Source organism: Gastrolobium bilobum, unplaced genomic scaffold, assembly GCF_033153095.1.
Source record: "Gastrolobium bilobum isolate Gb01-03AN ecotype WA unplaced genomic scaffold, APGP_CSIRO_Gbil_v1 utg14059, whole genome shotgun sequence".
Taxonomy (NCBI): Eukaryota; Viridiplantae; Streptophyta; class Magnoliopsida; order Fabales; family Fabaceae; genus Gastrolobium; species Gastrolobium bilobum.
Window position 1 is genome coordinate 182,781 of NW_026897249.1, and position 14,055 is coordinate 196,835.

General features: G+C 36.0%; 1 protein-coding gene across 1 annotated transcript; it reads right to left on the reverse strand.

Annotated features, from left to right (window-relative positions):
* Positions 1 to 414: 414 nt before the first annotated feature.
* On the reverse strand, positions 415 to 2,986 carry LOC133305209 (reticulon-like protein B1). The gene is made up of 5 exons (XM_061505347.1): positions 2,791 to 2,986; positions 1,527 to 1,707; positions 1,140 to 1,281; positions 805 to 874; positions 415 to 684 (listed from the first exon to the last, which is right to left on the reverse strand). Exons 1-5 carry the CDS (start codon positions 2,984 to 2,986, stop codon positions 524 to 526), a joined length of 750 nt encoding a protein of 249 aa, XP_061361331.1. The 3' UTR covers positions 415 to 523.
* Positions 2,987 to 14,055: the final 11,069 nt, after the last annotated feature.

A 14,055-nucleotide genomic window follows, 5' to 3' on the forward strand; every position in this document is an offset into this window, starting at 1 on the left:
AAAAGTTGTTTCATATATTTCCTTTGACTAAATGCATGAAATGGATTTTTTTTTTTTACAACCTATACATGGTTTTTGCATTCTTTCTTTCTTTTCTTTTTTTCAATTAACTTCGTTAAAAAAAATTCACCTACTAAATACTTGTAATTAAAAATTTTAATTGATTATGTAGATCTCTTTGCATTATCAATGAATCAATTAAAAATTAAATCAATCTAACACGGAAAGAAGTTATTTCTTTTCAATTCTTTTTTACAGTGCCATGAAACAAATTTTCAATGTCCCCGAAATGATAATCATGAAAAGTAGAAACCATCAAATAAGAAACAGGCATTTTAATTCAGTCAAATTCATCATATATAAAAATCTCGTTCCGTCATCGATTTCCAAGTAAGGAATTCTTCTAGTTAATGGCTGACCAAAGAATAAAAACACAAAAAACAAATAGAAAAAGACTTAGAAAATTGACATCTGATCAAAACAGTCATCCCACTGTCAACAGTAACCTGACAGATGATGTATTCTAATCCTTTTTCAACCCCGTTATTGGTATCTGACTCAAAACCTTAGCATCAAACACTGCATATTGCTTCTTGATCTCAATCATTGCCTTCTCACCTAATGCATCAACCTGGTCTTCAAACTTCTCATACACCAGTGGCAATGTGAACAGTGATACGTAGACTATATCGCACGAAATAGACTCAGTGTTAAGAGAATACCATATATAAAAAAGGTCTTTTAAGCATAAAACAAAAAAACATGTAACAATCAGAAGAATGGAAGCAATGCATGAAGTCTTACATAAGTAAAACAAGGTTAGGAAGTTGAACCATTTCCCAACAACCGAGATAACCCATAATCCAGCAATAACCTGGTAACAGGACAAAAAACACCTTAGTCCTACTGCTGCTGCTACTGTCAAAACAAAGTCTGTATGAAGGAGAAACGTATCCACTAAACCATGTAAATTATGGTGCAAAATGAAAATTTGAATATGATATGAATGGACATGAATTTCAGTTGATCCTCAATTTCGCATTAAATCTAAAGAAATCCATCGGAATCCAATGGTTATGGAACCAAGTAACAAGTTTTCATCATGAAACTAAAGCTTTATATAAGGAAAATCAACGTACGCTAAGGAACTTCTTTAAATCTCGCCCAGTTCCAATTTCCCGTAAAACAACGAAGGCTCGGTTAATTTCAATTCTCAAAGCAGAAGCAACCACGAGAACGCATTCCTCAGGAACTGCAACTAGCGGGATGTGCAGTGGAGACCTAGTTGAGAAAATGTCAAGAACACATGAAAGTACATAAATTAAGATAGAAGATAAAATAATTTAATATTTAGAATCGGTCCGGTATTCGGTATTCCCATAAAATCAGGAATGAAAAATTAATGGATGAGTTTCATACAATTTTTCATATAAAGTGAATTCCTGAAATTTTCACCCTTATTTTTTGAGGGAGACACCAACCTAATTCAATGGAAAAAAACAGCAAAAGATTTTGCAATCGCTTACTTGTGGATAAAGACAGATGCATTGGACCACAAGAAAAGGATCGCCAGAGAAAAAATCAAAAAGTGGCAAACCAGAGTGATCAGGTGGTATTCCATCATCTCAAAGAAAAACCACAAGGCAGTGCCAGCACCTAGAGCAATTGCTGAGCTTCTCTTGTTCCTCCAAAGGAAAATATCAGCAGCTGCAAGGGAACATTTGTAAGGCAACAGGATGATATACTGAGTAAAAGAATTGGATTTATAACCAGAAAAATATAGATTTTATTTATCAGGAGGAAATTGTTCTACAGGAAGTCAGTAGATAATTCCAAATCCATAAACCATTTCAGCTGTGTCCAGCTTCCAACGATAAAAAAAGGTTTTCATTAACATCAAGTCCACAGAGCAACAATTTCGAATGATCGAAACAAAATGTCAAAAGGTTTCACAAATAACCTTCTATAAGAGAGTGAAACATAACTTGCCTTTAAGACCCCCAGCCCTCTCTCTTACGTCAATTATAATATACCAAAGTCACTAGGCTTTATTCCTGCCTTTCATCATTTTGCAGCTCTTTGTAATTTTTAACGCTATATTGGAGTGGATAATCTCATGTGTTATATAGTTGACATGATCATATCAAGTTGGAAAATCATAACTATATAAAAGTGCATTAATGGTGATAAAAAAAGAGAGTAAAAATATGGAGATAAGTAATTATAAAATTATCACAGTTAATTCACTTTTATATGTTAGGATTCTCCGACATGAACAGTTAATTAAAATATGAGTTCATTTCCATCTTACATATCCTTTCACAACTAAACATTTATGCAACGGTTTTGCACAACAAAGACCATCATAGCTTTCGATCCAAAGAATACAACTTTTCGTGTTGAATATGACACACAACCGAAAAACTTTTTGCAAAATGTAATATCAATCCAACCAACCGTCGATTGAATTGATATTATTATAACCATGATGATGATACAATTACAAACCAAATTCAAGATAAAGCAAACGTTCATCGGTATCTGATCTAATAACAATAGACATTCATGCGTCGCCGAAAATGATCAAATTAATATCAAGTGTGATTTACAGAACAACTTCATCCTTATGCATCTAAATGTTCAATCGTTCTTCAATGATTCATTCATCGAAATTCAGACTTTTCAATCGAAACTTCTCCAATCAAAAGAACACGCGTGATGAGTTTTAAATCAATGCAGAATGATTTTAGAAAAATTGCGAAATGCAGATGCATTAGTGAGAGGAGTTACGTTTTCCACCGCCCAAGACCTTGTGGACGGGCTGGTCGCGGCCGAAGAGGCGGTAAACCTTTGCTTTGGCCGGCGGCAGCGGCCTGTTGCTTTTCTTGTTGTTGTTGCCATCATCGGAATCTGAATAGGAATCGGAATCGGAGTTGTGGTCGTGGAACTTCTCTTCTATCTTATCGACGAACGATTCCGGCTCCATCGATGGAAATATAAGTAACGAGTCACAGAGTAAGAGAGAGAGAGAAAGAGAGAAACGAGTGCTAATCCGACGCGTCTATTTATATTTGGCGGTTTGGTGAGTCCGAGCCTCAAGTTCGGAATGGTGGTTGCGAATGAATAACGGAAACCTTGCACTTGCAGTTGCAACACTCCCATTCAAGACAATTGAGTCATCAAACAAAAATTTCCTTCTTTTTTTAAATTTTTTGAAGTGTACAATTATTTTATTCTATCTACTCAATATTACAATTGTTAATAAGAAAGGAAAATCAAGTCTCGTTAAAATTACCCACTCTCATTTCATATTCTTTAAAGTTGTACATTGTTATGAATGTAACCAGAGATAGGTGCTTAATTTAGGGGCATAGATAACTATATCTTACAATACATGATATTATTTGTTGTGCAATTTCAATGAAGAATGATATTTAATATGTATCTTTTTCTACCATTTACAATGATAATTATGTGTCGTTTAAAAGTGTGGTTGAGAAAGAAGACATTTAGCTAAAGAGACCGGTTATTATTTTGGACTATTTAAGACAACATAAATTTTGGTATGCAACCGGACCAAGCCCAAATCAAAATATATATAGGGAGTCTTGTTTTTTTAAAGAAGAACTTATAGCTTCAAATGTTTAGGATAAAAAAAATGAAGATTATATTTATAAACTCTTATAAATTATATTATATCTTATCGATAAAATACTTTAGAGTAAAATCTTACTAGTAAAACATTATTTAGTTTGTAAAAAAAAGTGTTTTGTCAATATAATCCTCCTTTAAAAAAATAGGCCAAAGAAGAGAATAAACCTATCTTTTTATGTAGAGTTCCCCTAATAAGTGGAAATTGAATAGAAAGCACGGAAGGTATAAAATTGGCTATCAAATAGCATAGAGTAGAAGCCAAACAAAACATGTGAATCAATCTTCATATTCCCTCTCAATTCCAGGGAGTTTTGGAAATGCTTATGGAAATTAACTATATATTCTGGAAAAATTCAAGATTTTCGGGTTGTCACAATGTTTACTTATGGAGCATATTTTGTGTACACAGGAAGTAGGTATTTCCTTTGCCGATATGAAAAAACAGAGTACTATAAAAGGAAATAATCATAAAGACAAGGGTAATATAAATATTCGAAAAATATTTCTATAAATACGTCATTTTAGTGTTGAAATATTAAAAAATTATAATTATAAAGACTATTATAATCCTGAAATAAATTAAAATTACAAAAACACTTTAATTTTTGTCCCAAAACGACGTCGTTTTGGACTCAATACAAATAATTTATCTACATTCACTGCAGAAAAAACGAACCCTATAAATATATACATATTTTTTTTTTCATATTTGGTATAAGATATACCGAGTATTCGATGCATGTAATGTACTGAAAATATTTCCATACTTGTGAAAATAAACTTGTTTTAAGAAAAGAATTGGCCCATACCCATTCCATCTTGCCCATGGATAAGCCTGTCTAGCATGCCTCACAAGCCGAGCCCAATTTGTATTGATCTTTCTAAGTGAATAACGCATCAGTGTTCAGTTTATTGCACCAGTCAAAGGAGGTTGCCAAACGGATAATGTTAACTCTTTCCCACCTATATCATCCTTTCCATATATGATCATTCACAAACATGAATCTCTTTACAATAGTCTCTGAGTTTCTACTTTCTCATTTTAGTTTGGTGCTGAAAACCACACAAAACTTTATTGTTGCAAATCCTGTTCTTGTCCCCACTAGTATGAAGCATGAAGACCCCACTGATAAATTTCTGTAGGGAAGAATCATTTGACCAATTGATTCATTTGTTATTGTCCTAATAGCGACAGAAAGTGGTACACCCATCCACCAGAAGAACAGAACCTACACAAATGTGTCATACTGGTAGCCGTCTAGTGTGAACAAGAAATCAAGAATTTAGAATAATGTTAGTTTTACAAATTTCCAACATAAAATTCCAAATAAACTACGAAATGTCGGTATTGAAATTCATCTGATTTAACTTGACTTTTACATTATCAGAAAAAAAAAAAAAAAAAACAGCCAATTACAATTTAGTAGGCATGTGCTTCCTAGATAAGTGCAAATTGTAAAGTGGCTAAATTCATTACAGGAGCAGGAGACCTAGAAATAGAATTGGGTTATGAAAATGATAATTTTGTGACTATGGGCTGGGTTTTAATTACTCTTACGGAGATAAGCTTTAAATTGCAGTGGCTTTTGTAAGCAGTCTTCTCATAATTAAGATCCTAACAAATTTTCCTTAAAATGAAGCTGCTTTCGCATCCAACAGTAGTAATATTGGAAGAAAGCAACTTCGTCTGTATCTATAGAAGCATTGGCTATTTTATTTTCAAAATCTTGAGTACAAGTTATGTGAGTAGAATTTGAAAAAGGAGAGACTTTCTAGTTGTTTGGCTAATGAGGAAAATAAATAAAGAAATCAAAGAATAAAATAAAATAAAATGTGCTTCTGATCATTTAAGAGTCATAACATACCATGCTTAAAAAATTATATACAATCTTCTTAGACTCGGCAACAAATTCTGCCGAATTAAGAGGAATCGATCTCATATCGTGCTAGCCATAAACCAGACAGATTTCCTTTTGAAATTGGCAAGAAGACTGAGGAAGAATATATATATATATATATATATATATATGGATTTTATAAGAGTTATGTTGTAGGAAAAGTGATTGTGTTATGTTATTGAAATTCATTTTGCGTGCCAAAGTTTTTTTTTTTTTTGCTGCGGGCCCCACAAAATGTTGTGTGTGTATGAAACTTTTTGTGGTCACGTTAAATGATAGATGATAAACCCTATATATATAGGGATAAATATTTTTACAGCCACTTTAGATAAGCTTATTTACAGCTACCTTTTATAACTATGATCTCCCGTGAGAACATAGTTATAACACCAACGTTGTTTTTTTTTTCTCTCTACTCATTTACTTTTTAAAACCTGTCTGCTGACGTGGATAGAGAAACATAATTATAGCACCAATGTTTACCCTATATGAAAAAAATATTTCTACAGCCACTTTAGATAAGCTTATCTACATCTATCCTTTTATAACTATGTTTTCCCGGGAGAACATAGTTATAATACTAAAGTTGCTTTTTTCTCTCTATCCACGTTAGCAGACAGGTTCTGAAAAGTAAATGAGAAGAGAGAAAAAAAAAAAACAACTTTGGTGTTATAACTACGTTCTCCCGGGAGAACATAGTTATAAAAGGTAGCTGTAGATAAGCTTATCTAAAGTGGCTGTAGAAATGTTTACCCCATATATATATATATATAGGGTTATATTTATCTCATTTAACATGAGATAAGTCATTTTCCTACACACATATAATAAAAGTGGATTCCACCTTTATTTTTTTTCTCTCCAATCATTTGTGGACCTCTCTTATAATTTTATTTCACCAATATAAGATAATTTATCTACTGCAACATAAGAAAAAAATTTCTCATATATAAATGACTTTAGGGGGCGTTTGGTATGCGGAATTTTGGAAGATTCCCGAGAAACTGAATTTTTCTAAAATTTAAATTTTCGGGTATTATTGTAAACTGAATGTAAAAATCATATTTTTGAAAATCAAGATTTTTGGATAAATAAAAATTTATCCTATACCACACTTATTTCCTATGACCCGTTTCCAACACGAAATTTAAACTATTTTAAACTTTAACCGATCAAATGAATATGTCCCAGCGGTATAAGAAACTTACGAATGACTATAGGTCTCTTTGATTGTGTTTTAATTTTTTTTTCCTTCAAACTATTTTATAGGATAGTTATCGAAACAGTTATTTTTTATATATATATTTTTTTAAATTAAAAAGCCAAAACATAAAGAAAAAACAGTAATCAATCGGAGTCATAGACATTAATTGAGTCTTGTAATCGAAACTTAGTTCTAAGACATATTTCTGAGTTAGGAGTCACCGTAAATCAATTTGGGCTCAGAACATTTTGAAAAGTACATTTCAGACGTAAATTTGAGCTTGGTTGTGATTTTGCTTGTTTGTTGTGACTTGTGAATGCCATATGACTGTGTAAGGGAAGGGTAAGCGGTCATGGTAGTGATTTTTCGTTGTCACTGATCAGAGAGAATCTTAATAAAAAAACTGAAGTCATCTAGATCAGGACCACAAAATATTCCAGTCTACACAAGATCAGCATTTTGCCCATGTATACACACATAATGTAGCTTTTAGGCTATGTTCTGTAGGACACTAGGTGATGCAGTTCAAGCAGGTCCATAAGGTACTTTAAATTTTGTCTTTCGTTCTTTTTTTTTTTTTTTTTGGTAGGTGTCTTTCTTCTTCTTTTTCTTTTGATATGCCAAAAACATTGTTGGTTGTATATAGGGTTGGCAAAACGGGCCAACCCGGCTCGACCCGGCCCAACCCGCATTTAGCCCGAAAAAAATGGGTCGAGTCGGGTTGGCTCGAAAAAAAAAACGAGCCAGAAAATCCAACCCGGCTCGACCCGAGCCGGGTTAGGGTTGGCTCGCGGGTTGGCTCGATAATCAGCTCGCGGGTTGGCTCGTAAAAAAGCTCACGGGTTGGCTCAAAAAAAGCTCGCGAGTTAGCTCGAAATGATGCTAGTGGGTTGACTCGCGGGTTGGTTAGCTCAAAATATTGGCTAGCGGGTTGGCTAAAAAAATTTAATTTTTGTGGTTTGTTTTCCTGTATAAAATTATTGTATTTTGCAGTCCAACTACAAGTAGAGTAGTTTACAAAATCCAAAAACATTAAACGAAACACAAACCACTCCACGAATCACAAGAGTCATTTATCATGATTTTTTGAATTACTCTAACTCACGATAACCATAAAACGTATGTAAAGCCAAAAAATAAAAAATAAAAGAAGTCCATCAGTGGAGAATCCATCAGTAAAGTCCATTGTATTAAAAAAAAAAAAAAAAGAGTAACCCGCGAGCTGGCTCGTTCAACCCGCGAGCTGGCTCGTTTGAGCTCGGGTTGGCTCGGGTCTAGCTAAATCGAGCTGGCAGCTCATTTTTGCCAACCCAACCCGGCTCGTTTTGTGCGGGTTACGAGCCAACCCGACGGGTTGGCTCCTTTTTGCCATCCCTAGTTGTATATGATTCTATCTTTTTCGCCTTACTTTTTTGGAATACTTTTTCTGGAAAAAAAATTAAGATAATGTAATTAATTAAAATAATTACGCATTTAATGTTGTTTTGTTAAAAATTACACATCTGTTGCACAATGAGACGCCCTCTTTGAGCGTCACATGTGATGCCCCAGTGAGGCGTCTCTCTCCTATAGAAGACGCCCCAGTGGGGTGTCACATGTGACGCCCAAAAAGGGCGTCTCATGTGCAACCTATATATACCCCACTTTCCTTTTTTCACTCCTTACTCATTTACCTCTCCAACCTCTCTCTAACCGCGGTTCGTAGCGAAGCTCTGCCAACGTAGGTAAGGTCATAATACCTCATATGTATACATTTAAATTACAGTGCTAGTTAGTAATACATGTTAGGATTGATTGTATATTAGAGACTTGGAACATTAGGATAGTCACTTAGAAATTTTGTGTCATGCTATGAATGTTGTAATGATATAGTAATATTATTATTACGTAGTTATTATTATTACTGATTTTTAATTATGTATTAGGGTTTAGCGTATTAATTAGTGATTTATAAATAGTGTTAGAGACTTTGTAAATTTCGTATGTATGATGTTATTAATGCGGGAGTGCATAACTTTGTAGTTAGTTAAGGATAATGGCTGAGTCATCATCTTCTTCGGGATCTGATTCGGATGTAGAGCCCACCGATCCCAGCATGTGGATCATACCTGGACCCTACAGGTGGGAGGTCCTTCGTCAGAGGACGCAGAAAGGTCATATTTCACAGCGTGTGTGGAATACTGAGCATGTAAGAAAGATTAAGAAGAGGCGTGGGAAGCCACAAAGGGGCCCACCTACCGGTGTTATTCCACAGGTTGTGGAAGAGTACCTCAGACAGGCGGGTTTCATACATGTTGCCAGGATGCAACATATCCAGGTATGTTATTTATGTCGTTTTGTATTTATGTAATTAAATAATGTAATTCGTTAACACGTGATAACTGCGTAATTTATCACAGATAGATACATTTTTAATTAGTGCTCTGGTCGAGAGGTGGAGACCAGAGACACATACCTTTCACATGACCCAAGGTGAGATGACGATCACCTTACAAGATGTGGCAGGCATCTTGGGCTTGCCGACCGACGGTGCTGTCGTCATCGGATCAACCTCTGAGGATTGGCACGCTGCTTGTGCTGGTGTTTTTGGACATGTTCCAGAGGCCGGTGAGTTCCATCATTCTGGTGACCTCCGCATCTCATTCTTGGATCGACATTATACCCGGTGGACTGATCATGAAGGGAATCATGCTGCCGAGATCTACTTCACAAAAGCTCACATTGCGCGGATGTTGGGGACTTGGTTGCTGGCGGACAAGTCTGGAGGTAGCAATTTTGGTTGTCGGCTTGTCCCGTTGCTAGGTGGAGGATTTGAGGACATTGGCCGATTCAGCTGGGGATCTGCAGTTTTGACACACTTGTTCAGGAATTTGTGTGAAGTGACAGATGCCCGTCGAAGCGACATGGGTGGTTGCCATATTCTCCTTCAAGTTTGGGCATGGATACGATTCCCACCCATTGCTCCACCCCTTCCTCCTCATCCACAGCCGGGCACACATTATGGATGCCGGTATGATTTATTGACTTCATTTGATTTCGATAATGTATGGTTAATACTGTATGTACTAACTGTATACTTCTTGACTTTGGACGATTATGTATGGTTGATAATGTTTTTGATTGACAGGTTTAATGCTGTACAAAAGTTTAAACCTCATGAGGTCACCCATTATCGGGCAACATTGGACACACTCTGTAGAGATGAGGTTTGGTGTTAGATACGTACGGTGTTGTTATTTGTCTATGGGTTTATTTTTTTTTGTAACTCTATATATTGTTTCACATTTTGTTTGTTGGTGGTGTGGCAGCTGTATATAGAATATGAGTGGCTTGACGTGACTCCAGAGCAGCAGTATATGTGGCTAGCTCCCACACCTATTATCTACTTCCACACAGTTGAGGCATGTCAACTGGATAGGTGCATGCGACAGTTTGGTCTTAATCAACCCATCCCAGAAAAATCTAGAAAATTGAGAGGAATACATGATCATACTCTACGGGGGAAGGTTGAAGAGAACTGGAGACGTAAGCTCAGGGCTCACATTGATCGATGGAATACTAGGATTCAGCATATTGTACTGCCACCTCCATTATATGGTTTGATGTCACCTAATCATGAGTACATGGAGTGGTTCAGAGAGAGGGGAAAGCGCTACATATCACGGAGGGCAGCAAAGATAGGGCGCATGGTGAGTTTTGTACTTATTTTACATTTGTTTCAAATTACAACTAACATTTTTTCGTAATATGCAGATTGACGGTCTTGAAATGCTATATCATGCAACAACGACGGAGGAGTTTCCTCGATTTGGACTACAGTATATCCACGAGGAGATAGGCCGAATTATTGGGATGTTTCGTGAGAGTTCACGAGTTGATGAGCCTGGACCTGAGGCACCCCCTGTGCAGACTCAGCCTGATCCTCAGTTGATTGTGGATGTTCCTCGTAATAGACGGGAGGGACGGGGATTAGGACGTACATGTGAGAGAGTTGCTGCTGAGCCTGTCCCGATTATAGCACCTAGACCAGTGGTCGAGACTCAGGGATGGTTTAGACCTCCAGCATTTGGTCCTACTTACGGGTCACAGCCGATTTATCATCACGGATCGCAGTATGCGGCAGGTCCTAGTCAGGCGGCGTCTGAGCACCCTTACATGAGCGGGCAGGAGCCAGTTTTCCAGGCTAGTCCGATGGCTATGGCAGGAGCGGATCCGGCATCCTCACAGCCTGATTTCCAGCCCTATTCACAGGGACTTGATGCCGATTACCCCTTTTGGTCTGCAGAGGACACGATGGAGTTGTATCGCTCTGTAGGCCTTGTTGCAGAGAGCCATGACAGTGGGGAGACTCTAGCCACGGATTCTCACAGTCAGGGACACACCCTTTTTGATGTGTCGGGCAGCAGTGCAGGACCATCAGATGATTTCATCCGTGCGGCGATGGATGACTTCCACACTCCACCTCCACAGGACCATCAGGGTGACCCAGTCTGGGACAGACGTATACTACCAGATAGGGATGCACAACATAGGCCATGGCCATCGTGGTCCTAGTTTCATTGACATTTTGTTTATTCATTATGTTGTGGACTGTTTCATATTGTTATTATTTTGTTCTTTTGTATATGTCATATGAGTGTAGCATGTTGTTATATTGTGGACGCTACATTATTATATTATTTGGACTATTCACTATGTTTTGGTTATCGTTCTTTGCGGATTTATATTACGGTAACTAACAGCATCAGCTAATTAATAATTCAAGCTTAAAAACATACATAAACGGAAAGTAAAAAGTCCAACATAACGGACATTACAATTCATGCAATAACATAACCAACAGCAACAATATGAACATAATATGCAAATCATTCGTTTCTCCCACGACTTGGACATCGCTGACGAGTGAATTGAATGGAGGAGGTGAGGAAATATATAGAGCACACATGTGACGCCAGTTTTGGGCGTCACATGTGACGCCCCATTTGGGCGTCTCTCCCATGGATAAGACGCCCCAATGGGGCGTCACATGTGACGCCCAAAACTGGCGTCACATTGTGCAGTAGATGTGTAATTTTTTACGAAACAACATTAAATGCGTAATTATTTTATTTAAATACAATATTTTAATTTTTTTGCCTACTTTTTCTCCTATCTTAATTAATGATTGATGTCGAGGACAATGTTGTATAATTATAACCAGAGATTTTCTAGATGCTTTCTATTTTTTATATTTATTAAAATTTGTATTTGATTTAATTAAACAGTTATTCAAGATCTAATAACCCCTACTAGATACGGACCAACCCTATGAAATCCTTTAGAGCTCCCCAAACACTAGACTTAAATTATTAACAATTTCATGTTTCGTAATAAGTTTAGCCAGGTACAGGTTATATCATAGTAGGCCATGAAACATTGTTTTCACTTGCTGTGGTGTGCAAATTGTTCCGGAAATGTGCTCGAAATAGCTTTGCATAGTTTACGGATATTCAGTGGTTGGTTGAATATTTTAACTTAGGCCAACTAATTATGTTGCGGTCTTATTAAATAATGATTGGTGTTTTACCATATTAGAGACAATTTTGTTGAATTGACATCTACATGCATAATTCATGGACATGAAGTTCAAGTATTCATTTTTTTTTCTGCCAGAATCCAAATTGTAGCTTATTAGTTTATAATTCTTCTTTCGGATCATGCATTCCCCCCCTCTTAATTTTCTGACTTTTTGCAAGCATTTTTGTAGTCCAATAATAAAAAGAAGAGTGCAAGACTATCCAACCAAGTTAACAAGTCAAACCTTTTGTAGCAAAAGACTTGGACCCTTCTGCTCGTTCAATGGCACAAAGACTTGACCTCTTCAAACTTAGGTATAGTCACATAGAGGGGGTTCTAAAAGCAACAGAACAAGCGTGGTTAGCTTTGTACCCAATGCCTTTACCTTGTAAAAGAATCCAATTTTCTGACTTACACCAGCTCTTTTTGATTGGTCTCACTGTAAAGAAAGAAAAAGAATGGTAAAGCAGTAGATAGCCCTTACGTTTCCTTTGCTCTGCCTTTCTCTCTTTTTTATGAGCCTTTCTTTTTTAGTCCTTTTTCTCTTTCGTTTTCTTTCCTTCTTTATACCCTCCTTCTTTTCCTTTTCTTCCCTTAAACCTTTTTGGAAGTTTCCTATCACCATCCCAGCATCCTCAGCATCTGAAATAGCATCCCTGTAACTGCTGCATATAAGTATATAATGTAAGACCCACACTACTATCCCCTACTTAGTACTTCAATCTATTGCCCAATTCCTTTTTCCTATTAAAAAGAGAAAAAAAAATCAACTATAATAATAAGCTCCATGTTCTTTTTAATGATTCATTTATAATGAGAAGTTACCTATTGTATTCCTACACTTTCTTGGATTAGAATCACCTATAGAGTACCTGAATAAATTATAAAAAATGATTTATAATAAAAATCTAAAGTTGTTCAAATGTCCTTATAAACAGATAGGGTAAACTGGTTCAAAATCTCATTGAATAGCCACATTTTTTAAAGTTAAAGTGCTTATTGTAGTTTGATAAATTGCAGCCTGTGCCTAATATAAAGAAGGATAACATAAGTCTCCTCCAATAGGATATGAGAAATTTTTTCAGCAAACACAATAAAGCTATTGGGGCCATTGAAATTTGATTTTTTTTTTTTTTTTTCCTATATTGTAGAACCCACTCTTTTATTGTCTTATTAGAAAAGAATTATCTTCTTCTTCAATTGCATGAGATTTATATTACCCTATAAATAAATCGATATATGAAAATTTGAATTCAAATTTGACATTTGATTGGGAAGCAGAAAGATACCTAAAATACAATAGAAGAGATAAGTATTTCATCCGTTGCGGTGCGATCAGAAGTGGGCCATAAAAATCTCTGTTATATAATATACCTGTGAAACTCTGAAACCCTTCATTCATGACACTCTGTGTGTCTGACGAGTGAGCTCAGAGACACTGTACACTCAGGCCTTATGGTCAGTCTACTGTTTCAGGTCTAAAAAATCAATTTCAGAAAATTAAATAAAACATACCAAAATAAAAACAAAAAGGACATCATTTCTCTTCAAAAAGCAAAAGCTAAATAAGACCCTCTTATTCCCAAAGAAAGCACCGTATTCAATGCTCTTACACAAGTCATTAAACGAAGTGAAAAGTGAAAACTCCTCTCTCTATCTTTATTTTGTACACATTCACCCAACTGTCCCTATAAAACCCAAAACTCAATTCCAAATCAAACACCAAAGCCCATTCTTCAA